At 37.8% G+C, this 27,035-nt stretch overlaps 2 protein-coding genes across 4 annotated transcripts; one reads left to right on the top strand and one right to left on the bottom strand.

Annotated features, from left to right (window-relative positions):
- On the top strand, positions 1-22,642 carry LOC104115264 (L-arabinokinase-like). Of its 3 annotated transcripts, XM_070182444.1 has the most exons (28): positions 5-296; positions 1,161-1,268; positions 1,367-1,435; positions 1,570-1,653; positions 2,129-2,205; positions 3,820-3,886; positions 4,104-4,161; positions 4,248-4,315; positions 4,410-4,472; positions 5,368-5,421; positions 5,493-5,595; positions 5,675-5,784; positions 5,890-6,066; positions 6,200-6,372; positions 6,469-6,637; positions 7,929-8,012; positions 8,666-8,791; positions 9,170-9,300; positions 9,380-9,461; positions 17,038-17,125; positions 18,885-18,928; positions 19,028-19,123; positions 19,202-19,278; positions 20,248-20,445; positions 20,885-21,050; positions 21,268-21,339; positions 21,833-22,036; positions 22,336-22,642. In XM_070182444.1, the coding sequence occupies exons 1-28, from the start codon at positions 207-209 to the stop codon at positions 22,456-22,458; spliced, it is 2,961 nt and encodes a 986-aa protein (XP_070038545.1). In that variant the 5' UTR covers positions 5-206; the 3' UTR covers positions 22,459-22,642. The 3 variants fall into 3 exon arrangements, with proteins under 3 accessions (XP_070038546.1, XP_070038545.1, XP_070038547.1); XM_070182445.1 differs by lacking the exon at positions 20,248-20,445 and having other exon boundaries at positions 1-296; XM_070182446.1 differs by lacking the exons at positions 5-296; positions 1,161-1,268; positions 1,367-1,435; positions 1,570-1,653; positions 2,129-2,205 and adding an exon at positions 2,945-3,339.
- Positions 22,643-23,325: 683 nt separating this feature from the next.
- On the bottom strand, positions 23,326-26,758 carry LOC104106067 (AIG2-like protein D). Its single transcript, XM_070182442.1, is given in 6 exon segments — positions 23,326-23,692; positions 23,694-23,764; positions 23,864-23,947; positions 24,847-24,939; positions 25,718-25,790; positions 26,394-26,758. Coding segments are annotated over 6 exon segments (507 nt in total). The 5' UTR covers positions 26,522-26,758; the 3' UTR covers positions 23,326-23,634.
- Positions 26,759-27,035: the final 277 nt, after the last annotated feature.

Below are 27,035 nucleotides of genomic sequence, written 5' to 3'. Positions count from 1 at the left end.
AACACGGATAAGGCTGACACATTCAGCTGATGATGTCAATTACACCCCCCAACAAATCCCATAATCTTTCTTGTACTCAAATACTACTCTGAAACACCCTCCTATTAAGAGACGCTCAAGTTCCGTGTTCACTTTCATAGTTTTCTTTGCGGGGTTTAAGCATTTGAACAGAAAACAAATTTGCAGAGAGAAAACAAATCAAGAAAATGGGCACTGAGGAGTCCAAGAAACGCCCTCTTGTCTTTGCTTACTATGTTACCGGTCATGGCTTTGGCCATGCCACTCGAGTTGTTGAGGTCTCTTTTTCTTCTCTATTTAGTCTAAAAATGTAATCTTTAGAATATTTTTCTCTGTGTGTTGGTGGGTGTCTCTTTGTTTCTGTAATATTTGATCACTTGGTTGTTCTTGATCTTGTTGCTTCATCTGATCATGGATTTTCTTGAATTGGAGTTGCATGTGATTTCATTACTTTGATTAACTACTTAGTTGCTGAGATAGGAAGTTGAACCAGAAAAGAACTGGTCTTCATTGGTTACTTTCATTTGACTGTTTGTTGCTAGTGTTATCAAGAACCAATATATATGTATATTTTAGGTTTTAATTTCAATTGGCTTATTAGATAAGTTTGCAAAGTATTTCCTCTGTCCCAATTTATGAAAAGATTATTGAAACTTGAAACCTGTGATGTAAAACAAGTCATAGAGATTTGTGTGTCTATAAATCTATCTCACTACGGGTAAAATGAGAAGTTGAAAGTTAACTTGTTTCTAAATATAAAAGATGTCACTCTTTTTGAGACAAACTAAAAAGGAAAGTGTACCACGTAAAGGCAAAGGAAAAATGGCGAATGGTGCAATTGTTTAATTAAGAGCAAAAGCAACTTTTTATAACAATAAGGGCACTGTTTAATTGCAGTAATGTATTTGTCCAATCTTAGTAAAATGAATGTAAGTAGAGTGCTGTCCCAATGGCTGTGCTATTTCAACAAGCGTCACGATCCCTCAAGTGTTATGATTTCATAGTATAATTCTGTAGATGATGGTGCATCAAAAGATAGTGCAATTTCCCTGCTTGTCGGTTTTGGTTTAAATCCTTATTCATTGTCTTGCATTATGGAAATTGATTCCTATTTCAATGGCTGTGATCATTTTGCTGCTTAGGTCGCTAGAAATCTCATCCTAGCTGGGCATGATGTTCATGTCGTCACGGGTGCACCTGACTTTGTCTTTACATCTGAAATACAATCTCCTCGGCTTTTCCTTCGCAAGGTCTGTTGATCATCAACTTCTCCCTTGTTGAATAACTCCTAATTTTACTTTTTCAATGAATTCATTTAACTATTTTTAACATTGTATAACACTTTTAGGTATTGTTGGATTGTGGAGCAGTTCAAGCTGATGCTTTGACAGTGGACCGTCTTGCCTCACTAGAGAAGGTATACCCGCCTACTGCTTTCAGCCATTTTAGTGAAGATTATAATTCCATTGCAGTTTTTCTTTGTTATATTGTTAGATGAGCTATTATGCTTGCCTGTCTTACTTGTTGTATGTGTAAACTTTGTTGCTTTAGTATTCTGAGACCGCTGTTGTACCACGTGCATCCATCTTGGCAACGGAAGTGCTGTGGCTCAAATCCATCAAGGCAGATTTTGTGGTAAAAGAATTGATTCTCTTATTTCATCAAGAACAAATTAAAAGTACTTTGCTGGCTTTCTTTTATTTACTTCAATAAGTTGCCTGACTTTGAGGCTGCTATTAGTAGCCACTGTGTTAAATAGATACGGGAATGTAAGAGTGAATAGAAATGATTTAAGAGCGAATACTTAGCACTATTCTTTTTGTGAAGTAGTCTCTGTTTAGTAGAATAAGAATGTAGGAAGGTATCATTTCTTTTGGAAGCTTGGCTTAGGATATAAACGACCTTGTCGATCTTAGCACTACTTTTTTGTGCACTGCTCTCTGGGTTACCAGTACCACTATAAAGCTGGTTGTTCATAGTTATACCGGCAATAACAAAGGGGAAATTTTCTCTTATTTCCAAAAAGTGGTTATTGTCTTTTCTCATTTATGTCTCTCTAAGTGATTTGGGGGAACTTTATGATGTTTATGTGTATGTATTCTGGAAACAGGTATCAGATGTTGTTCCAGTTGCTTGCAGGGCAGCAGCTGATGCTGGAATTCCATCTGTTTGTATCACCAACTTCAGGTTTTCCACTTTAATCCCCTTTTTTACTTCATAACTTCTTTTTCTTTTTCCTTTTTTTTTTGGGTGAAATGGAAGTGTACATAACGATACAACAATTATTCAGGTAAATAAAGCTCAAAGTGAAATACTCCTAGCTTGCTTCTTCAATTGGAGGTTTAGAACGGGACGCCCATATTATATCCACATACTTTTAAGTCCTTAAAACTATTTTTTATTAGCCTTTTTAAGCTGTTGTAGGTTGATTAAGGACATGTATGATGGAGTAAAGACCCGAGTGAGCACAGTGGTTGGGGACTCAGACCATTTTTCGGTTATGATGGGGTTGCATCAACGGTCGACACTCAGCCCTTTTTTGTTTGCTCTGGTGATGGACGTACTGACGCGCCACATCCAAGGGGAGGTGCCGTGGTGCATGCTATTTGCAGACGATATTGTATTGATTGACGAGACGCGAGACGGTATGAACGCGCAATTAAAGGTATGGATGCAGACCCTGGAATCCAAAGGTTTTAAGTTGAGCAGGACCAAGACAGAATATTTGGAGTGTAAGTTCAGTGGCGAGACTCAAGGAGGGGAAGGGGAGGTGAGGCTGGACTCGCAGGTTATCCCTAGGAGAGGGAGTTTTAAGTACCTTAGGTCTATTATTCAGGGAATGGGGAGATTGATGAAGATGTCACACATCATATTGAGGCAGGATGAATGAAATGGAGACTCGCTTCCGGTGTTTTATGTGACAAGAAGGTGCCACTGAAACTTAAGTGTAAGTTCTACAGAGTGGTGGTCAGACCAACGATGTTGCCAGTCAAGATCGCTCATGTCCAGAAGATGAAGGTTGCAAATATAAGGATGTTGAGATGGATGTGCGGGCACACCAGGTTAGATAGGATCAGAAATGAGGTTATTCGCGATAAGGTGGGTGTGGCCCCTATTGAGGACAAGATGCGGGAAGCGCGGCTTAGGTGGTTTGGTCATGTGAGGAGGAGGAGCACAGACGCCCCGGTGAGGAGGTGTGAGAGGTAAACATTAGAGGGCCTACGGAGAGGTAGAGGTAGGCCAAAGAAGAGGTGGGGAGAGGTGATTAGGCAAGACATGGCGCATCTTCAGCTGATCGAGGACATGACCCTTGATAGGAAGGTATGGAGGTCGAGGATTAGGGTAGTAGAGTAAGTAGTCTAGAGTGTTCATAACAGTAATATTGGTACGCAATCTCGCTTTCTGTGGGCAGTAGATTTTTATGACTAACCGTTGTTTTCTTTCATTGTTGATTACCTTAATATCTTGTTGTTTTTATTCTGCTTTTATATGGCTTTTTGATACTGTCCCTTCTTGTCTATATTTTCATTAATGTGGTGCTTATGCTTTACTGAGCCGAGGGTCTATTGTAAACAACCTCTCTATCCTCACAAGGTAGGGGTAAGGTCTGCGTACACACTACCCTCCCCATACCCCACGGTGTGGGATAAGACTGGGTATGTTGTTGTTGTTGTTGTAAGCTGTTGTACAACCCTGCAATTGATGGAGTATGCCCCTTTGTTGGTTGTCATTATGTTCGTTCAGAAGATCAAGGTTCAACAAACACCCCTTATATATATGCCGTTATTTATTTTCTTGTAGCTGGGACTTCATCTACGCAGAGTATGTAATGGCAGCTGGAAATCATCATAGGTCAATAGTGTGGCAGGTGAGATCTGAGAGCTTAACCGTTTCCTGCTACTATTTCATTCCTTAGCTTGATAATGCTTTATTATAACTCTCACACTGTTAGCTTTGTTATGGCTGCTGATTAATTGTGAGATGTGAACCTTGTCCGAGTTTTACCTACAGTTTATTTCAGTTTAATTATATTCTTCCATAATGTTAAATATCTCTTCTTTTTGGTGGCTTTATGTCTAATGCAGATTGCAGAGGACTATTCCCATTGTGAATTTCTTATTCGGCTGCCAGGATATTGTCCAAGTATGTTTGTGTGCCGCGTACCAAAATGCTGGTTTATTTGTTTTCCTGCTCTTCATCAACTATAGCTCAATTGCTTAATATCGCAGTGCCTGCTTTTCGTGATATAATTGACGTGCCGTTGGTTGTAAGGAGATTGCACAAGTCTCGCAAAGAGGTCAGGAAACAGAATGTTCACTCTTTGTTTGAAAGAGCTTGAATAATTGTGAAAATATGTGTCTAGAGATGTTAGCTTATTTTCATTATTGTAGGTGCGGAAAGAACTTGGAATTGGGGAGGATGTGAAAGTTGTTATTCTGAACTTTGGTGGACAGGTGAGTCGACAAATCTCTTTGACTATGTCATCTAGTGAATATATCAACAGTGTTAAAAAATGTCAAGAAGCTTTGGCTGCGGAACTGAATTTGGTTGCTAACTTTGCTTCCCCTTTTTCCTTGGCAATTTGCCAAGATCGCGTATCATCATGTTCTTGTTCCTTAATCAGTTTTGACTCTTGTGTTTAACTTCAATTTTGGTATTTTTAACCATGTTTGGTTCAGCCCATGATCTTGGTGCTGTAAAGTAAGCGATATTGATTTGCGAATTAGAAAGTTTAGTAATATAGTTTGATAAGGCAAACAAAGAGTAATTTATCAGTTTTACGATTGCTTACCTGTTCCAAAACGAAAGAAGTTGTCAATAACAAGATGAAGCTAAAACATTTTCAGGTAAATGGAAAACATAGTAATAACTTTTGAATGAAAAATACTTCCTCCCTCCCATTTTATGCTCAACTAGTTTTAGATATTAGTTTGTCTCGAGTAGTATAGAAGTAGTAATGGAAGAAAATATTTAAACAGCTGTTAAAAAGTTAATTTATCTAGGAAATATCACATTAAAGAATAATTTGATTAGTTAATTGTATTTGAGTTGTTGTGAAAGTTGTATAGAATGATATAATTAGTTAAATGGTGTCAAAGAACTTCGGATGTCCCAAAACAGAAAGAGTTTTGTGTTAATTGTGAAAGTTTATGTTTTCCAGATTTATTACCATTTACCGTAAAGGAAGGGGTAGTTCTGGAGTAAAAGATATCTTACTTTGGACATCTCAAAAGTGAAAGAGAAAGAAAAAACATCTGGGACAGAGGGCATATCAATTTTGTTGTTTCAATGTTGTCTTTCACTTTTCTTCTTCAGATTCTCGAATAATGCTCCTATTTTCATTTGTAGCCCGCAGGTTGGAAGTTGAAGGAGGAGTACTTACCAACTGGATGGTTATGCCTGGTATATGATCTCTTGAACTTTCAAGCCAATGTAGTATTTCCTAATTTAACATCTTTCCTGTCGAAATTCAGGTTTGTGGTGCCTCTGAGAGCCAGCAACTACCTCCAAATTTCATAAAGCTTGCAAAAAATGCATATACTCCAGATATAATGGCCGCATCAGACTGCATGCTAGGTAAATTGCATCACTGAAATGCTGGGTAAAAAGTTAAAAGTTATTCCAATAAAGCCTTCTGAATGGTCTTTTATTCCAGGAAAAATTGGATATGGTACCGTTAGTGAGGCCCTGGCTTACAGGTTACCATTTGTATTTGTTCGTAGAGACTACTTTAATGAAGAACCATTTCTCAGAAATATGCTTGAGGTAGAGTAAATTGGCAGAAGTTTCTTTCTTTTAGTTATTTTTCTTTATTGCCTCAAGGTTTTTGTGAAGATATACTGGAATTAAAGCCTATAATTTTAATAATAGTATTATCAAGGTGGTGTTGAGATGATCAGAAGGGATTTACTTACTGGACATTGGAGACCTTACCTTGAACGTGCAATGACTCTGAACCCATGCTACGAAGGCGGAACTAATGGTGGTGAAGTTGCAGCTCGTATTTTACAGGATACAGCTTATGGTAAAAACTATACATTAGACAAGGTAAAGTTTTTGTATTCACTAATCAAATAATTCCTCATTTTTGTCTATTTTGATTAAGAATAATCCAGTAGCTAAACTAATAAATGTGTACCCAGTACTTATATCCTGAGATTTGCTCTTATCTGACTTTTAGCTGAGTGGGCCAAGAAGACTGCGTGATGCCATAGTTCTTGGATATCAATTGCAAAGAGTTCCCGGTAGAGATCTCTGTATTCCAGATTGGTATGCAAATGCCGAAAGTGAACTTGGTCTTCGCACAGGATCACCTACTGCTGTAACAGCTGAAAATAACTCTCTAACAGACTCGTAAATTCTCTTCTTACATCCCATTTGTTCAGTGTTTAACAGAATAATTGCTGAGTGTTAATAAGGGTTGATGTTTTAGATTTTCTTATCTTTTAGATATCCTCAGGACTTTGAAATTCTCCATGGAGATTTTCTTGGTCTGTCAGATACGCTGAGTTTCTTGAAGAGCTTGGCAGGATTGGATGCTTTGGTTGATTCCCCAACTAAAACAGGAAAGCATAGCATTAGGGAGCGGAAAGCTGCCGCTGGTCTTTTCAATTGGGAGGTCTTCTTCATTTCATGCCAAACTCTGTTATGTAATTTTATTTGGTTAACTAACACTGCAACTTCTCACCACTCATCCTCACAAATACCACCCCCCCCCACCCACCCCCAACCCCCCCAAAGAAAAAAAGAGAGAAGAAAGTGAACAAGAACCAAAGAAAAGAGGAACGTGTAACTGCCATATAGAGGTGAAGCAGAACTCATAATGCTGCTTTTTCATCCAACATTGAGTCATTTAATATTTCGGGCACAAATATAAATGGTGCATTCAGTGTTGTCAAAGGCGCGCTTAAGCCCTAAAGCGAGGCTCAAAACATGTTGAGCGCTTCGCCTCGCTTTGTGGGCGCTTCAGTGTCGCATCAAGGCTCTAAGGCATACTTTTCTTTGTCAATGAGTGTAATCATGAAAAGGCGACACTAAACAATTGATATTTCACTTTATCATAATTGTTTTGTCCATATATTTGTTATTCATGCTTATAATTATTGGTCCTGGACTACATATACATATTTTTACTTTTTCTCCATTTTCGCCTTTTTTTCATTAAAGCCCATGCTTTATTTGCGCTTTGTGCTTAAACCCCAACGGGCCTTAGAGCTTTTTTGCGCTTTTCACCTTTGATAACACTGGGTGCATTGTTCCATTGAATCAGTTGTGCCTATTATGCCTCAAAGCGGAAGTGGTGTAACACCAAAGGTTGAAGGGGAAAGTTAAAGAGAAGAAATGAGAATGGGGATAAACAAATAAATAGAGGTAGAGAGAGATAATAGAAGTATTAGAGAGAAAAAAGAGAAACAGAGAGAGACAAGAAGGAAGAGGAAGAAGAGAGAATGAGAGAGAGAAGAATAGGAGGGAAACAGAGAAGGGAAATATGGGAGAGGGGAGGAAGAAGAACGGTGTTAAAGAGGAATAGAAATTGCAGTACCAAATCCATCAATCCTATATTACTTGAGTCCCTAAACAAAGTACATGAGAGTCTTATTTATAGGGTAGGAAATTCTGAACTTAGAACTTCTAAAAATAGTGCAGCTTTATCTCTAACTAAGAAGATAAGACTAGATGAATATTATCGCTAACCAGATTTTATAAACTAGGTGCGGGCAAGCTAACCCGGACACGACGGTTATAAAAAAAGATTTTTAAAACTAATAATAAGAAAAGATTTAAAATAAGTCAAAGATAGTGATGGTTGTTCCCTTTTATTTCTTTTTAAACTTTAAAGGTGAACTTTAATAATCTTCTTGAAAAATTCTGTCATACTTGGCTTACTCGCCTAAAATTTCTATGTATAGGAAGACATTTTTGTGGCAAGAGCACCTGGAAGGCTAGATGTGATGGGTGGAATTGCTGACTACTCTGGAAGCCTTGTTTTACAGGTATCCTACCATTACTTCTTTCACAATGATGCCTATTCTTTTTTGTTAGACTAACTGGTATAAAGACATCCCAAACTTGTAGCTTGAGCTAAGATTGTCTGATTCAGCTTTGAATTTGTGTATGCTTTCTATTTCATTGACCACTTGGTTGCTCTCTGACCGCGCTTTTTGCATTCTGAATATAATTCAAAACCAGCCTTTTAAATGTTAGTTATATTGTTGCTTCCATTTGAAGTAATAGGACATTCTACTTCAGTACTATTACTTTTTTCTTTTTGTGTCTCATATAACATTCATCAAATTTTTTGCATAAACACATGCCAGAATAGTCTACTGCTGTATATGCACTATGCATCTGTCTGTTATCTTAATACAAATATGTTAAATGTACCGACTAATCCTCAATTTCTTGACTTCTTATCTTGTTACTCAACAACTCAGATATTCCAATTTTCTTTGTTTGCCTACTTGTTGTCTATTTAATGTTATCTCATTACCTTTTCCATATACATACTTATTGAAGCTTTCCTATATGCTTTCTGAAAAGGCTTGACTGGTTAAGGGTTGTTCGCTGAAGTTTAAAGAGTAATACTTTCATTGTTCACTTAATGTTGTTGCTCTCACTTCTCGAATTGCTGTGAAACATCCTACAGATGCCAATTAGAGAAGCCTGCCATGTTGCTGTTCAAAAGATTCACCCTAGCAAACAGAGGCTGTGGAAGCATGCTTTGGCTCGGCAGCAGGCCAGAGGACAAGGCCCTACCCCTGTGCTTCAAATTGTATGAAATTCTCACTAATAATTACTTCTTTTAAGCATATGTTAGTGTTGAAGCTGGTGACTCGGTGAAGTTAGCTTTTCTCGTCTATTTTAACCTCAATTGAAGGGACCAGGTTGTAAGTGCAATTTTGAGGTGGTACTAGAATCTCTCACCACTTACGGACACACATGAGAAATTTATAGTCTTTTTCTTTTTGAAATGTGATATAGACTTGGTAGATGTGATAGTTTTTGCCTGTTTCTATGTGGGATTGGGTAGCAAACAAGCTGTTTGAAGTTCTCAATATCAGGAATCAAATTAATTTCAAGAGCATAGCTGTTTTGATTGCAATCATTATCATTATTTCTCTTGAAGCTTTACCGATTTGTGACGCAATAGGTGTCATATGGGTCAGAACTGAGCAACCGTGGTCCAACGTTTGACATGGACTTATCAGATTTCTTGGAAGGGGATGAACCCATAACTTATGAGAAAGCGAGGCAGTATTTTGCCCGAGATCCTTCCCAAAGGTTTTGCATCCTCTCATTCTGCATTTTCCCTACTTGAATGTCTTATCTTAATGTTATACTAACTTCAATCCAATTTTAGATGGGCTGCATATGTTGCTGGTACAGTTCTAGTTTTGATGAAGGAGCTTGGCATATGCTTTGAGAATAGTATTAGTTTGCTGGTCAGTCCAACTCCATTACCCATTGCCTTGTCGTCTCCTAGCTGGAAATTGTTTGCTTTTCATCTATTACTTGAATAACTGAAATTACAGGTGACAGTTCTATGTTTCTACTCTATGCACCACCATTCAATGGTAACATCTCCATTAACATCCTGATAGTATGTGCTGCTTACGTACTTGTCTCCATTTCATGTGAACATAATTTCATCCTGAAAACTTTTTCTAGTTGAACTTTCGGGTAACTATAAGATTATACGACTCTATAATATCCACTCATGTTGTCATAAACTCACTATTTCAAACAATATTTTTTTCTGACCTGTCAAACTCTCTGATGTGGTTGCCTTCTGTTAGTTTACAGATATGTATATAATGTAGTCTTGTCCCACATTGGAATAGGAGTAATATGTCCTCGTAGAGTATAGCTATAAATAAGGACCTCTTGTATTGTATTAAGTATCTAATAGCAATAATATATTTTCTCCCGTGCTTTCTCACATGGTATCAGAGCAATCGTGAGAGATTTATCGCTGTGCATAAATTCCAGCGACTCCGGGAAGAAAAATCAGTCAACCGGAAGTCTTTTATCCGGCAAACACAGGTCTGCCGCAGTAAAAAAAAAAAACATTTTTCGTTAGTGTTGTGCAAAAACCAACACCACCACGAAGTAGATCGGCCTCTGGCGACCAACCCATAAAAATATCTCCGTCAGAAGACTCTCCACGTGCTCCCACGCGCCGCCGGAAGAAATTTTTCCGGCGAAGTTCCGACGTCACGCGTCAGCGCGTGGGGCCCTTTCCGGTCACTTTTTTGAAAATTTTCTTTGGAACAAATTGTTCGCAATGGAATTCCGAGCCTACCCATCCAGGTTACACCAAATTCCGACCACCTTTATATTTTTTCGGCGTGAACAATGTTTTTTCCCGGCAGCTACAGTAAGATTCCGACGACTACAGTATTTCCTTACTCTGTTTCAGTGGATTACAGTTGATTCTTTCTCTTATTTGGTACTACCTCCGTTCCAGTTTATGTGAACCTATTTCCTTTTTGGTCCGTTCTAAAAAGAATGATCCCTTTCTAAATTTGGAAACAAATTTGCTTAAACTTACAATTCTACCCTTAATGAGAAACTTTTATAACCACACAAATACTCTGGGCCCATTTTTAAATTGTTTAGGACCACAAATTCCAAAAGTTTTCTTTTTTTCTTAAACTCCGTGCTCAATCAAACAGGTTCACATAAATTAGAATGGAGGGAGTAATAATTTGCAACGATGTCTTTGAGATTTGATGTTTTTGGGTCTAGAAACATGAGTTCTGGAAGCTCTAGTGTTATGATTACCTCGGAACCTTTAATGGGAAGTTCAAACTACTTAGCTTGGGCTTCATCTGTCGAGTTGTGGTGTAAAGGTCAAGGTGTTCAAGATCATCTAATCAAATAGTCTAGCGAAGGAGATGAAAAGGCGATAGCACGTTGGGCAAAGATCGATGCTCAGTTATGTAGCATCTTGTGGCGATCTATTGATTCCAAGTTGATGCCCTTGTTTCGTCCATTCCAAACATGTTATTTGGTTTGGGCAAAGGCTCGTACCTTATACACTAATGACATATCTCGCTTCCATGATGTGATATCGCGGATGACAAACTTAAAGAAGCAGGAATTAGATATGTCTACTTGGGTCAAGTACATGCAGTCATGGAGGAATTTGAGAAGTTAATGCCAGTTTCTGCTAGTGTTGAAAAACAACAAGAGTAGCGATCCTCGCTGGACTTCCTAATGATCTTGATTCAGTACGCGACCAGATTTTGGCTAGTCTGATTGTCCCCACAGTTGATGAAGTATTCTCTCGATTACTCGGCCTTGCTGCAGCACCAAGTCCTTGATTCCTCTGTTCTCGCATCCCAGACAGTAGATGTTCGGGCGTCTCAAACTATGGAAAATAGACGAGGAGGAGGTCGTTTTGGAAGATCTAGACCCAAGTGTTTTTATTGTAACAAACTTGGACACACTCGTGAAATGTGCTATTCCTTACATGGTCGTCCACTTTCTTTATCTAAAGAAGAATATAATGAGCTCCTTCAGTATCGAGCAAGTAAGCAGACACCTCCACAAGTAGCCTCGGTTGCTCAGACTGATACTTATGTTGCTGGTAATTCTTTTGCTTGTGTTTCCCAGTCTAGTACTCTTGGACCATGGGTCATGGACTCAAGCGCTTCTGATCACATCTTTGGTAATATATCACTTTTGTCGAATATTGTATATTCACAGTCTCTTCTCACTGTTACTTTAGCCAATGGATGTCAAACTAAGGCAAAAGGAGTTGGACAAGCTAATCCCTTGTCTTCTATCACCCTAGATTCCGTTCTTTATGTCCCTGGCTGTCCTTTTAGTCTTGCATTTGTTAGTCGTTTGACTCGTGCCCTCCATTGTGGTATATATTTTGTTGACGATTCTTTTATTATGCAGGACCGCAGTACGGGACAGACAATTGGTACAGGACGTGAATCAGAAGGCCTGTACTACCTTAACTCACTCAATCCTTCCAAAACATGTCTAGTTACAGATACTCCAGACCTAATCCACAGACGTTTAGGACATCCGAGTTTATCCAAACTTCAGAAGATGGTGCCTAGTTTATCTAGTTTGTCTATATTAGATTGTGAGTCGTGTCAGCTTGGGAAATATACCCGAGCCTCCTTTCCGCGTAGTGTTGAGAGTCATGCAGAGTCTGTTTTCTCCTTAGTTCATTCTGATATATGGGGTCCTAGTAGAGTCAGTTCAACCTTAGGATTTCGTTATTTTGTTAGTTTTATTGATGATTATTCAAGATGTACTTGGCTTTTCTTAATGAAAGATCGTTCTGAGTTATTTTCTATATTTCAGAGTTTCTGTGCTGAAATCAAAAACCAATTTGGTGTTTCTATTCGCATTTTTTGCAGTGATAATGCCTTAGAATATTTATCTTCTCAGTTTCAGCAGTTTATGACTTCTCAAGGAATTATTCATCAAATATCTTGTCCTTATACCCCTCAGCAAAATGGGGTTGCAGAGAGAAAGAATAGGCACCTTATTGAGACTGCTCGCACACTTCTAATTGAATCTCGTGTTCCGTTGCGTTTTTGGGGCAATGCAGTTCTCACAGCTTGTTATTTGATTAATCGGATGTCTTCATCTCCCATCAAGGATCAGATTCCGCATTCAGTATTGTTTCTCCAGTCACCCTTATACTCTCTTCCACCTCGTGTTTTTAGGAGCACGTGTTTTGTTCATAACTTAGCCCCGGTGAAAGATAAGTTAGCTCCTCGTGCTCTCAAGTGTGTCTTCCTTGGTTATTCTCGTGTTCAGAAGGGATATCGTTGTTATTCCCCTGATCTTCGTAGGTACCTTATGTCAGCTGACATCACATTTTTTGAGTCTAAACCTTTCTTTACCTCTGCTGACCACCATGATATATCTGAGGTCTTACCTATACCGACCTTTGAGGAGTTTACTATAGCTCCTCCTCCACCTTCGACCATAGAAGTTTCACCCATACCAACCGTTGAGGAGTCTAGTGTTGTTCTTCTTAGATCCCCAGCCACAGGAACACCACTCTTGACTTATCATCGTCGTCCGCGCCCTACATCAGGCTTAACGGGTTCTCGTCCTGCACCCGACCCTGCTCCTACCGCGGACTTGTCTCTTCCTAGTACACCGATTGCACTTCGGAAAGGTATACTGACCACACTTAATCCTAATCCCCATTATGTCGGTTTAAGTTATCATCGTCTGTCATCTCCCCATTATGCTTTTATATCTTCTTTGTCCTTGGTTTCCATCCCTAAGTCTACAGGTGAAGCGTTGTCTCATCCACGATGGCGACAGGCTATGAGTGACGAGATGTCTGCTTTACATACAAGTGGTACTTGGGAGCTTGTTCCTCTTCCTTCAGGTAAATCTACTGTTGGTTGTCGTTAGGTTTATGCAGTCAAAGTTTGTCCCGATGGCCAGGTTGATCGACTTAAGGCCCGTTTTGTTGCCAAAGGATATACTCAGATATTTGGGCTCGATTACAGTGATACCTTCTCTCCCGTGGCTAAAGTAGCATCAGTCCGCCTTTTTCTATCCATGGTTGCGGTTCGTCATTGGCCTCTCTATCAGCTGGACATTAAGAATGCCTTTCTTCACGGTGATCTTGAGGATGAGGTTTATATGGAGCAACCACCTGGTTTTGTTGTTCAAGGGGAGTCTCGTGACCTTGTATGTCGCTTGTGTCGGTCACTTTATGGTCTAAAGTAGTCTCCTCGAGCCTGGTTTGGTAAGTTCAGCACAGTTATCCAGGAGTTTGGCATGACTCGTAGTGAAGCTGATCACTCTGTGTTTTATCGGCACTCTGCTTCAAATCTCTGTATTTATCTGGTAGTCTATGTTGATGATATTGTTATTACTGGCAATGATCAGGATGGTATTACCAATTTGAAGCATCATCTCTTTCAGCACTTCCAAACTAAGGATCTAGGCAGATTGAAGTACTTTCTAGGTATTGAGGTTGCTCAGTCTAGCACAGGTATTGTTATTTCTCAAAGAAAATATGCTTTAGACATTCTTGAGGAGACAGGGATGATAGGTTGCACACCTGTTGACACTCCGATAGATCCGAATTCTAAATTTCTGCCAGGACAGGGGGAGCCGCTTAGCGATCCTGCAAGTTATAGGCGGCTGGTTGGTAAGTTAAATTATCTCACAGTGACTAGACCCGACATTTTTAATCCTGTGAGTGTTGTAAGTCAGTTTATGAATTCTCCCTGTGATAGTCATTGGGATGCAGTTGTCCGCATTATTCGGTATATAAAATCGGCTCCCGGCAAAGGGTTACTGTTTGAGGATCGAGGTCATGAGCAGATCGTTGGATGCTCAGATGCTGATTGGGCAGGATCACCTTCTGATAGACGTTCTACGTCTGGATATTGTGTTTTAGTAGGAGGAAATTTGGTGTCTTGGAAGAGCAAGAAACAAAATGTAGTTGCTCGGTCTAGTGCAGAAGCAGAATATCGAGCAATGGCTATGGCAACATGTGAGCTAGTCTGGACCAAACAATTGCTCAAGGAGTTGAAATTTGGTGAAATCAGTCGGATGGAACTTGTGTGCGATAATCAAGTTGCCCTTAATATTGCATCAAATCCGGTGTTTCATGAGAGAACTAAACACATTGAGATTGATTGTCACTTCGTCAGAGAAAAGATACTTTCAGGAGAGATTGCTACAAAGTTTGTGAGGTCGAATGATCAGCTTGCAAATATTTTTACCAAGTCCCTCACTGGTACTCGTATTAGTTATATATGTAACAAGCTCGGTACATATGATTTGTATGTACCGGTTTGAGGGGGAGTGTTAGTTTACAGATATGTACATAATGTAGTCTTGTCCCACATTGGAATAGGAGTAATATGTCCTTGTAAAGTATAGCTATAAATAAGGACCTCTTGTATTGTATTGAGTATCTAATATCAATAATATATTTTCTCTCGTGCTTTCTCACACCTTCCATGAGCATTGCAACAAAGCTTCGGCAATGTATAGGTTGGTAGACCAGCCTAGTTACTAACTTAGGTAATTTGTTCAGTTTCACTCCTTTTTGCGTGGATACCGCTGACAGTCTGATACTTTTATTTCCTGGATAATATTATTTGAGGCAAATAATTTATACCGTCTCCAGACAGTTATTTTGTTGCACATTAGAATTAGAGATAATTTAGAGACCTCCCCTGAGGTTCAGCCTTATAATACTAGCCTCCCATGTGGTTTACAGTCCCATGTTTTGACTTTGTTGTAACAATTCCATTAACCTATTTGTCACTGATGCAAACTATTATATCCCGACTAATTTTCCATTTCTAGTAAAGTAAGGTCGTAAAAAATGAAAAATTAGTCGGGATATAATATTTTGCATAAAAAACTAATTTTTCATTTCTAATATAATCTTTTATTTAATTTATTTTTTTAAGAATTCAATGAAAAAGAAATGGGTTAGTCAATAAATATCTAGCTCCGCGTTTTAAATATTTTCAGAAAGTGTGAAGTGCCTTTTATGCATATAAAGAGGAAAAATCATAAGCAACTTCTTAAAATTCTCCGGCGGTCGTAACTTGAAGCCATGTCACCTCCTATCTACGGCCAATAGTGCACAAAATTTAAACTGCCACTCAAAGTTTGTAACAACAGCGGAAATGCCATTGAATAATTAGAAAGGTGCTTGTGGGATGTACTAAACAAGCAGATCACTGCCCAAAATTGCTTTGCCTGTTGCATGTACATTTGCGACAACGACTGACGTAATTGGTGGCAACCCTGAAATGTTTTCTGAGGAAGAAGACAACTTGAAATGTCCCGTCACTTATTCGTAAAAGAGCCTATCTTAAGGGTGTAGTTGGATCTATTTTGAGTTCCTGCATTGGGTTTCATGAAACTTGTATACGGGTGAAACCGAGCCCGCGAGACGCCTTGGTTTTCGATGAAGTAAACGGAGCAAGAGACGTGACTGCAAGGAACCGAAATCGAGGCAAGGAGCCCTCGAGTCGGGGTCCGGGCAAAACGCCTGCCCTCGGAAGCTTCGGGGCCACGACCCTCAGGTTCGATTCGAATCCTAAAAACCTCGGAGAGCATTACCAAATAATCGAGCACGACCAACAAAGGGCTGTGATATCCGTGACCAGCCTGATGTCTCGGAAGCTTCGGGGCCATGACCCCCAGGTTCGATTCGAATCCCAAAAACCTCGGAGAGCATTACCAAATAATCGAGCACGACCAACAAAGGGACGTGATATTCGTGACTAGCCGGATGTCACGGCGTCTCGACACGTATTGGCAGAAAATCGGTGATTAGTAAAACGGAAGATTTTTATTTTTTATGGAATTGTACTTGGGGTAAAACTCCCCTACTATATAAAAGGGGGTCTGATTATTCATTAGGGACATTGTAACACGCATATCAAGGCAATATACTCTTATTTTCTATTCAAAGTTCTCACTTTTGTTCATCAGTTCATCATTAACGTGATCCCGATCCCGAGATCGGAGGAAGGCATTCCATTAAAGCTGTTACTGAGTCCGGGATCACTTCCCTTAATTGGTTTGACCATTTATTACGTCCTTTATCTGTTTAATCTAACGCAATTCATCATTTGTATTGAATCAATCCGCGTATCCTTAAAACTACTTATAAATTTAATTGTTATCCATTTTTTAGGGTAAACAAAACTAGCTAAGGGAATTAGGTTTTTTATTCTTAAAGAATTTGTTACAGAAGATATTCATAAAATTAATTATTAAAAGAGCTCAATATTAGAAAAGGGCAAATTAGTTGAATTATATTAATTATAATAGATTAAGACATTATTACTAAGAAATCAAAATAAGGGAGGTATGTGAAATAATGTTATGAAGTGAAATTTGAGGAAAGGTCTCTGAAATTATCCCTTAATATTATGGTTAAGTAATTGGTGTCTTCTATTATCATACTTCAACTTTTCAAGTTGCACCAACTTGAACAAGCAAGGTGGAAATAATATATGATGAGGCTCTTTTATGGACTTGCAGGTTTCTTCTGCTGTCCCAGAAGGAAAAGGTGTGTCATCCTCTGCATCTGTGGAGGTTGCTAGCATGTCTGCCATTGCTGCTGCTCATGGTAGTTACTCTTTCCACCTGTACACTTCAATTTATATAACTATGCAAATGTTATAATGAGATATGTACTTTTTTGTCGAGATGAAACATATAAACTTGACCATACAATACTAACTTTTACTAGGTAAGCGCGCACACATGGATGGTCTCTAAGTATTCTCGACTTTTATATCTAGCTAACTGGTGTAGATCCATTTCTTGAAAACCCCATCCTACTTGCCCACTCCCCCTTGATTTAGGAGGAAACTGAAAGCCGGGTTTTTTTTGTGTGTGGGGGGGGGTCACAACATCCTCGGGTGTGGAACAGTGTTTAATTCATAAGGCGTTCACCAAGTCTAAGAAAGTTCCCAACTACGACTAGAAGGCGGTCGTTCCTGTCAATTAACACTAGTCATAGTTGTCTGTGTTAGTAACATAGCATTGCCGACTTTGAGTGCAGCTCAAGCTTTATCTCCAAGAACTGGATTAAAAAGGACTGGGTTAATCGTCCAGTGATACACACATTATTGCTAATAGACCTTTATGTGAAGAATGAATGCATGCATGAAGCGTGGTGACATACGCAGGGAGGGGGGGGTGGGAACCTAGTGCATATAAAATGCTTCCAAAAAGCTAGGAGCCATCAAAGCACTTGTTACATAGCTAAATGTAAATAGTTAGACAATGTTGTGTACATTAAATATATTTTTGGAGCTCATTTTCCCTCTACTTTCTTCCCTCCATTTCCCATTCACCAATCTTTTAATCCCAACAAGGTTTGCTCTTTTTTCCAACCACAACTTTAATCTTTTAGTCCATTTTACTAGCATATTGAATTCATATTCGCCCAAATACCATCAAATAAATTGAAACGGATAAAATATCTTCTTTAATTAAAGAAAGGCAATCATAATATTACCTACAAAATTGATTAACCAGCTGCATTATAATGATTAATGAAGATGTAGAATTAATGTACCTGAAATTAGTTTTTTATAATTAAGTTTACTACTAATTGAAGACACTAGAATTCAACTTTAAAATGAAAAAGGACGTTATTTCTCAAGACCAACTAATTCTCCCTTAACATTAAACATTTTTTTCTCATGCCCTATCTCAATCTATCTCCCGTTTTTCTTATTTCTCACGGCACTAGGACATGTTTATGCTGATGATTTTACCCCCGACTCTCTTTCCTTATGCTTGATTCTGAATAACTGATTCCCGTAATTCCTTGTTTCTTTCATTAGCCTTAAATTCATTCAGTAGACATGGCTGTTTAGATTTTTCCTGGAACTTATGAGGGGTTCTCTCTTAATTCTTCATCAGCTCACAATTTTGTATTGGCCAAGGGTGTAGTTGTCAGTATAAGTGAACACGAAAGAGAAAGAAGAGAGAAGAAAGTTGAAGTAATTACAAATACAGTAATGGTCCTAAGGACTAGAGCTGCAATATAAAGAATGGACCAAGTGAGATATACTGAAGTGAACTTGGTCATGAAAATCTGACCAACCTGGAAAAGAAAATTAGTTGAATCTTGTCTGTCCCTTTCAGATTAGTATAACACTGCCTTCCTATTTTCATGACAAAATATCATGAGTTAGTAATGGATCTCTACCTGGACCACCACCACGCACGATAACAAGGGAAAAAACTCTCATTAATTTCTTAAAAAAGAATTAAAAGTTTTCTTTAGTCCAGTGATGTATAAGCTCCGTTTAACTAATCCTTAGCAATTTTTGAATGCTTTCTTGATAATGCACCAAAATCTTGCTTTCCAGGGTTGAATATTAGCCCAAGGGAGCTTGCCTTACTGTGCCAAAAGGTATTATTTTCTAGGGCTTCCAATTGACGATTTTTATCTTCCAAGTGTTTGACGTTCAATTTTAGTTCAGCACCTAATTTCTCAGTCTTTCGGTAATAGGTAGAAAATCATGTTGTTGGAGCACCATGTGGGGTAATGGATCAGATGACTTCTGCATGTGGTGAAGCCAACAAACTTCTTGCAATGGTTTGTCAGGTACTGTCCCAATAATTGGACAAAATTTACTGAATTGACGTTTAGCGAAATGACTAAGATTGTTCCCATTTGTTGCAGCCTGCCGAGGTGCTAGGTCTAGTGGATATTCCTGGTCATATAAGAGTATGGGGAATTGATTCAGGAATAAGGCACAGGTATCAGTTTTAATGTTATTTTTTCATCTTTCGAAGAAAAATAACCCTGTTTGTCTAGCTTCAGGTATCTGAGTTAATGGTTCCCTGCTTATATACTTTGCACATTTCTGCAGAAGCTGATTTAATTTTGAGCTCATGCAGTAATCTCTTCCACTAAAGATGCATGCTCCATTGAACTTTATTGTCGAAATTTCTGAACTCCCCAAAAATGGTTTCCTTGTCTGTTTTGGTTAAAGCTCTTCATGTCTTGGGGATTATCATGACTGGGATGGGTGATAATCATCTTTAAGTTTCAGAAAGAAACCAAATCAGTTGGAGACTATAAGGCCAGTTAGCCCAACATTGTTGTCAGAACATTAGGAAAATGCTGCATCTGTGAACATTAAGAAGGAAAAGATGATGAAACAACTGGATTGAAACTGATATGAGAATTATAGTAGAAAAGAAAGAAAAATAAAATAAGCAATAGTACAAGATTTGAATTAGTCTGTATGGGCAGACACCTCCAAAAAAAAAGTGGATGAATATGCCCATTCCTCCTGAGGATACCAATCCTCTCAATCTCACAGAACATTATTATCTCTTTTAATATTTGATAAAATTGAATCATCAAGCTGCCACAGCTCAAGGAAAGCTTTTAAATCTTTAGGACTGCCTTTGGAATATTGAATTTCAGTCCAAATGCAAGTAACATAAGCATAATATAAAATTAGTAGGAAAAGAAAGCAAATCTTCACTGTGGCTGCATGTGATGGTCAAAATTTTGAGGGAAATATTTTCTGTTTAAAGAACAGCTACAGGATTAAACATATATACTAAATGTAATGACTAGTTACCAACTCTTTCTTAAGCTTCATTGATTTTTACTAGTTACCAGTGAGTCGCTTTATGTTCTGTTGATGTGCAAAACACAAATATAGACCCCTCTCCTTCTTTGTCCACATTTTAAGATTTACCACCGCTGTGCAGTGTTGGAGGTGCAGATTATGGATCCGTTAGGATTGGTGCCTTTATGGGCCGAGAGATCGTCAAGTCTATTGCATCAACACTATTATCAGAGTCCCGGTTAGCGAATGGTAGTAGCCCTGATGAATCAGAGGAAGGCGGTGTCGAATTACTTGAAGCTGAAGCTTCATTAGATTACTTATGCAACCTTTCACCTCATAGGTAATAAGCATGATCTGAAGAATAAGGAGAGCAATTTTTCATTTTCATTCTGATTAATGCATGTGATCTCTCCTCTTCTCCCTGTTTCCTCTGCACTGTTGGTTGTTTTCACTTCTTTTCCGTAAATGTTATTCCTTTGTAACTGTGAACAACATTTTTTATTGTGGTATCATGCGCCAACTTACCATACTGATCCCTTTCTTCCCTTTCTCCTCCCTGAGGTAATGATCCATATTCCTTTCTTGGTCAAAATGAAAAAACATGTTATCTCCGACCTCCACAATGAATTCATTCATACTTCAACCATGGAGACAAAGGAAAAGATAGATTTTTGATACAAATAACAATAAGAACGGCACTTATTGGGCATGTTTGTGGCTGTTCCAATCGGATCGGTCTCTTGACTTGTAATAATTCATAAATGGTATTGCTATTGTAGATATGAGGCTATGTACGCCAAGATGCTTCCTGAGTCTATACTTGGTGAGTCATTTGTTGAAAAGTACACTGACCACCGTGACCCGGTAACGACAATTGACAAGACACGTAATTATGGGGTCAGAGCTGCTGCCAGACACCCTATTTATGAGAACTTCCGTGTGAAGGTTAGTTTTCTTCAATTGATCAATGTGTAGTTAGCACATCTAAAACTAATTTTCTTCTTTATATCCTAATGTTCAATTTTACTATTTATTTCTTCTAATTGAATGTCTTTAGACTATGGTGTCTGAATGTCTTATGTTGTCTTTGGATTAAACTACTTCTCAACACAATGGAACGAATATATGTGATCTGACTGATGATTTGGAATATTGATGACAGGCCTTTAAAGCACTGCTAACGTCTGCGACTTCAGATGATCAACTGAACGCTCTTGGAGAACTATTGTATCAGGTATCTCAATGTATTTCCCTTTTGAGTTTCAGTATTCAAGTTTCAAAAGAAAATGGCAATCAGCAGTAGCTTTTCTCTACTACTGCTTTTCTCCTTGTATTTTCGAAGAGAAGCAACTTCGAAGAAAGAATTAGTAACCAGCGCAATATTAAAGCATAATAGAACATTAAAGCTAGACATTTTCTCAATGTAACAGAGATTAATCTCCCTATTCACGTTTTTTCAATGTAAGAAAGATTAATCTCCCTTATCAATAAGTCTCATTTAAGGGTTACTTGAGGTTATTCTTGGTGACAATCTTATAGCCTTAATCTGTAGAGAACCCCAGTTCCTCAAATAAGCCAGAGGAATGCTCAGAAGCTAATTTTTATTTATTTATTGGTTTTAATAATTCTCCTCTCCCTATTTTAAAAGGGGCAAAGATGTTCTCGAAAGTGCACCTTTTATGTATTAAGCTGATATATCCATTGTATATTTATTTCTTTATTTGCAGTGCCACTACAGTTATGGTGATTGTGGACTAGGTTCGGATGGAACCAATAGGCTCGTCCAACTAGTGCAAGAAATGCAGCACAGTAAGGCATCAAAATCTGGAGAAGGGACATTGTATGGTGCTAAAATTACCGGTGGGGGATCTGGTGGAACTGTTTGTGTAATTGGTAGGAATTCACTTAAGAGCAGTGAACAAATTCTCGAGGTAATGTCCCTCTCTTTTAAAGGCTACCTTTCTCCTCTGTTGCCTTCGAATTCACTATTTACCCCAATTCAAGAAAAGTATACAATTGTCATGTTTGTTCCAATATGGGCATTCTTCAAGTATAGCACACTTGTTAGAGACAGAATGTGGTAAAGGATAGTTGTGAAATGCGAAAATGTATTCTATGATAGATTTTTTCTTCAGCTGAATGAGATCTTTGTGAATTTTTGGAAGTGTCTTATTAATAGTACTGATTTAAGCAGAATAATGAGGCTGTTCCAACTCTTTTTAATGTGTAGATACAGCGAAGATACAAAGCTGCAACAGGATATTTGCCTATTCTCTTTGAGGGTTCATCTCCTGGAGCTGGCAAGTTTGGCTATCTAAGAATTCGCCGTCGCAACCCTCCAAAGCAGAATTAGATTCTGCATTATTAGATTTCAGGACAAAAAATTAACAACATTTGTTAAATCATATAAGAGAAGACGAGTCGTTTGTGGCAAAATCATTGTGAAAGTTTGACTATATTAAAGCTTCTATTCTGGACTAACATATATGACAAGAATTTCTACTATCTTCAATAAAATGCAAAAATGTGTTGATAAATGCTCCCTCGAATTGAGTTGTATTTTTAAGTCTGACCTTGAGCGAACTAGAATTTTATACTTTCTAACATTTTACTGTACATCTTCAAACTTTTCTGAGAAGTTTTAAACAGAACTGATTGTTTTGAAGATGTAATGCAAGTATTCTCTCTACTTGCTCTTTTTAAATGTTACATGGAATGTTTAAAACGGTTTCAATTTGATTGTTATCTTCTTTAGACGTTAAGGAAAAAGAAAGTGAAGTAGTTTTGTTTTTCTTTTGTTTGAAAGAAGCTAATTGTAGCTTCTTCCTAGAAGCAGAAGCGTCATTAAAAGCTAATTTTACATTCTTATAAATAATTTTTATTTCAGTAAATATCCCTTATTGACTCCAAAAGGGTAATCAACCATTAACAACGATGTGACAGAGTGAGACTTTATGTCTTTAGTAAACAGAAAAAGAAGGGAGAAGGGGCCCGGGGTGGTTTGGGGAGAGGGGGGGGGGGTGAACTAGAGAGGGAAAATTCAAATATGTAGAATGATTCAAAACTGAAGATCTCATTCAAAATGACCTTTAAGTCGAGTTGGAAGTTAAGTCATTCTTCTAATGCTAAAAATGAGAGGAGTGTATGTTTGGGATGCATTAACCAAAGAAAAGAAAGCAAAATGACAAGTTTGAATAGCCAATAATTAGAACCAGAGAAATGCTAAATGTGATCTTTTATAGATTGTGTACAGGCAGAGATAACACCAATGCTTTGAAATTACTACATACATATGACAATATGAAGTGTTCACAAGATCAAAGGGCTATTACCCCCTATCCCACAATCAAAAGGAAAGGGCAGTGGAAACCACTACTTGTAATACAACAGAAGCAATAGACTAATAGTGCTTATCCAGTCCAAACTGAATTCCTGTTTCTAAGCTTACTTGTCCAGAACTTCCTCTCTTTTTCTTTTTTTCTGGAGGGGGGGGGTTGTTCCCGTGGGCACTCGATGTTCATGAAAAAGATCAAACCGTGGACTTATTTTCATCCTGCCTATAGGATTCATGTGCTGCCACTTTGGTTAGGTTGCTCCAGTTCCTCCACAAACTCCATCGTCATTTTCAGGAAGCTTTTCTTGTGCAACTGTTCCCATTCCTTTTGAAGCATTTTCCATAAGAACATAGAAGTATGAGGACTAGCTTATACAAAATCTTGGTTAAGAAAAGAAGCTACTGATACGAGATCTCAGATTACCTCAAAGTTCCATTCACCGTACAAATTCGGGTCACTCTGGTCAGCCCAAATATATGCTTCAACCATTAATGTATCGGAACTGTCCTGCAAAAAGCAAAGACATCTATTGTGAACCAGATAAATACATTAAAATTGGAAAACTGAAATCCACGCGCCTCACTAGTGTTGTGTGAGGTCAGAAGTGCCAAAAGTATATCTGACATAGGTGGGAGATCTGGATGAAATAAACCCACTTCGCTACATTTATGCCAACCATAACATTCTTAATAAGAACTAAAAAGCAATGGCAATGATATCACTATGACTAGATGATCATCATACCTATGAAGTTGTATCATCAATGGTTAATAAATAGAAGACCTGAAACTCCTACCTCCAAAGCACACTAGATTTCTGCCTCCTAGTCAACCACGAAACTTTTAGAAACAAAAAGATGACACAGATGAAGGTAGAACTACTCAAAGGGCGATCAAGCACTCTGAGATTTTGAATAGGAAATCATACAATTGTGACTAATAAAAAACGCATGCGGTGATCTTTAAGACTTATATCCAAAACAAAAGAAATTGACAGCCTAATTTCGATGAAAACTCTGCAGAACACTACTCGCTGAAGTGCTGGATGAGCACTTCAAGTGAACAGTGACGCTGCAGTAAAGAGCATGTATTTGTTGTAGGTGTTAGGCCCTCAAGCATCTACATTTATCGCCAAAAAGCACCCATCAATTGAAATAGCTTGATTTTTCCATTGAACCCAAAAATTTAGGAGCCATTTGGACAACATTTGGAAAAAGCTTTTTGAGTAATTTTATTTAATTATTTATTTGTTTACTTTTTTTTTTTTGTAAATAGCTTTTTGAGACAGGGAGTTTGAGTATATTTTAAGCTCTACAATAGTCTTGTAATGCTCTGGTGATGTGCCACTGCTATAACAAGAACGCAAATAAAGGACTACAGGAACTCTGGAACTTTGTGTATCAATACCGTCAGGGAAACATCAACAGTTCTCCTTTCATACTCAACGTCTTCAAATTTATCCAAGATATCCAATTCAAGGACAGTGATGCCTGAAAGAACCTGCATTTTGTCAAAACAAACATATCATTCAGAAGATGAGTAAGAGGTAAGATTTTATATTTTTCATTGAGGTCTCAATAACAAGGGATTGCATGCAGTAGTTGTTGTTACTTCTACTTTATAGTTGTATAGCACACGTATTAGCCTGGACCTCTATAATGGAGGTCAGTCATCACATTCACCCACCAAATCTTCAATTTTATGGAATGGACTAGGATGTATAAGCTATACTCTGAGTGACCATAAGCAGCTATCCACTGGGTTCAAGTAATGCTTATACCCAATGTCAGAGGGAGAACTAAACCAAATGGCTGGCGATGATTCCACTTTTAACAAGAAAATTATGTCCCATAGTTTACTTAAAAGGTGAATTCGCTTTTCCTAATCTTAAATTTCCATAATCAATCAATTCACTTATGTTAACCTCACTTGAAAATATTACAAGTATCAAACCATGATGCACCCAGCTTTTGTCTGGAGACTTTGTAGTTTGTAATAGAGGCAGAAGTCCCTGGGCATTTAAAATGTGGAGATGACCAATATTTTCACCGAAAAAAGTAAATTTTGCAGCAAAAATCACATGATAACAGAATTGTTTTGCAATTCATTCATCAGATTATGTTCACATGATAGCTGAATAGCTAAGATGCTTGGAGGTAACCTTTAGAAGATAATTCAGTGATTTAGCATGTCTGGAACAGCTTGTACATATGATATAGTACGTATTAATAAGCATTGCCAATTCTCTAGGGCAATAAGTGGTAAATGTCAAACAAACCTTGCCATTAACTTTCTTGTTTTCTACAGGTAGAATGGCAGGATAAACACGCCCTTTGATGCTAAACCTATGGCTGAAGCAAAGCAACAGAATCAGTTCCTACAAGATGTTAGAAAAATCTATCACTCTATTACTTAAAGAAACATCGTAAGCAACCAGCAAATAGGACAATAACATATATACACAAAAATTTTAATTGAAAAACCCAAAATCTCATTAACTAGTATTTGAAAAGCTACAGTGTAAGAATTTAAGAACAACAAGACGTATATATGTAATATAATGGTTGAAATCAACTACATGACATTTTCAAGAATCACAAGTAAGAAGGAATGTTGAAGCACTTGTAGCCCTCTATGTTAAAGTACAACATTTTTCACATAATACAAAGTATGAGATTAGTTGAAACTTTGATTCTGAGACAGATGAAATTAGCATTAAAATCACAATCTTCTATTTTAATTCATCTCAAAACCAGCACTATATCTCAAGCATATAAGAAACTTCAACACATACTATTAGGTTTTAATTTCTTAAGAAAAGCTAATCCCAAATATCCACTGAAAAACAATTTCAGCATCAATTTTACACACATAAGCTAAAAGGGTATAATAAATAATAATAAAAAAAAGGCAACATGCCACATCTATCGATGGTAATAGAACACAAAACTAACAAGTTGTGGAGAATGGCAGGTGAAGAAGGTGGGAGCCGTTTGAGGAGGGCACGAACGACGTCGTCAGCTAAAAGGCTGCCGTAGACGAAAACATTGAACAGCGATTGAGGACTACTGGCAGACGCCATTTAGCGGCTCCTTTCCAGGCAAAATCAAATGGTATGTTTGATTTCAAACTATGTACGCCTTACGCACTTTAGACTTCTGATTCCCCACAATGTTTGACTTTGCTTTTTGCGTCTACAAAGTAAGATGTTTGGTTTTCTGTTTTTTGTTTTTTGTTTTCTTTTTCTTTCTGGGACAGTTGGAAGTACACTTGCTACGGTACTTACCAACCACTTTTCTTTAGTTTTCTCCTTAAACTTTACCTCATCTCTAATTCCCCCTAAACTTAAAAATTTGATAGCCTCCTCCTCGTTCATGTTACAAACAACGTGAATACACTCTTTTTTATATGCGTGGGAGGTAAGAAAATTTTAAAAAATCAGCTTCCAAGTATGATATTTTTCAAATATAAATTATCCCATAATTAAATATAATAATTTATTTGTTCCAATTATAATTTATCGTTGTTTCGTCTTAATATACATTACATATTTTATCTTAATTGTGTTTTTCTAGATACAATGAATATGTGTTTCA

Source organism: Nicotiana tomentosiformis, chromosome 8, assembly GCF_000390325.3.
Source record: "Nicotiana tomentosiformis chromosome 8, ASM39032v3, whole genome shotgun sequence".
In the NCBI taxonomy this organism is placed as follows: domain Eukaryota; kingdom Viridiplantae; phylum Streptophyta; class Magnoliopsida; order Solanales; family Solanaceae; genus Nicotiana; species Nicotiana tomentosiformis.
The sequence above is the reverse complement of the archived record's forward strand: the minus strand, read 5'-3'. Positions and strand labels throughout refer to the sequence as shown.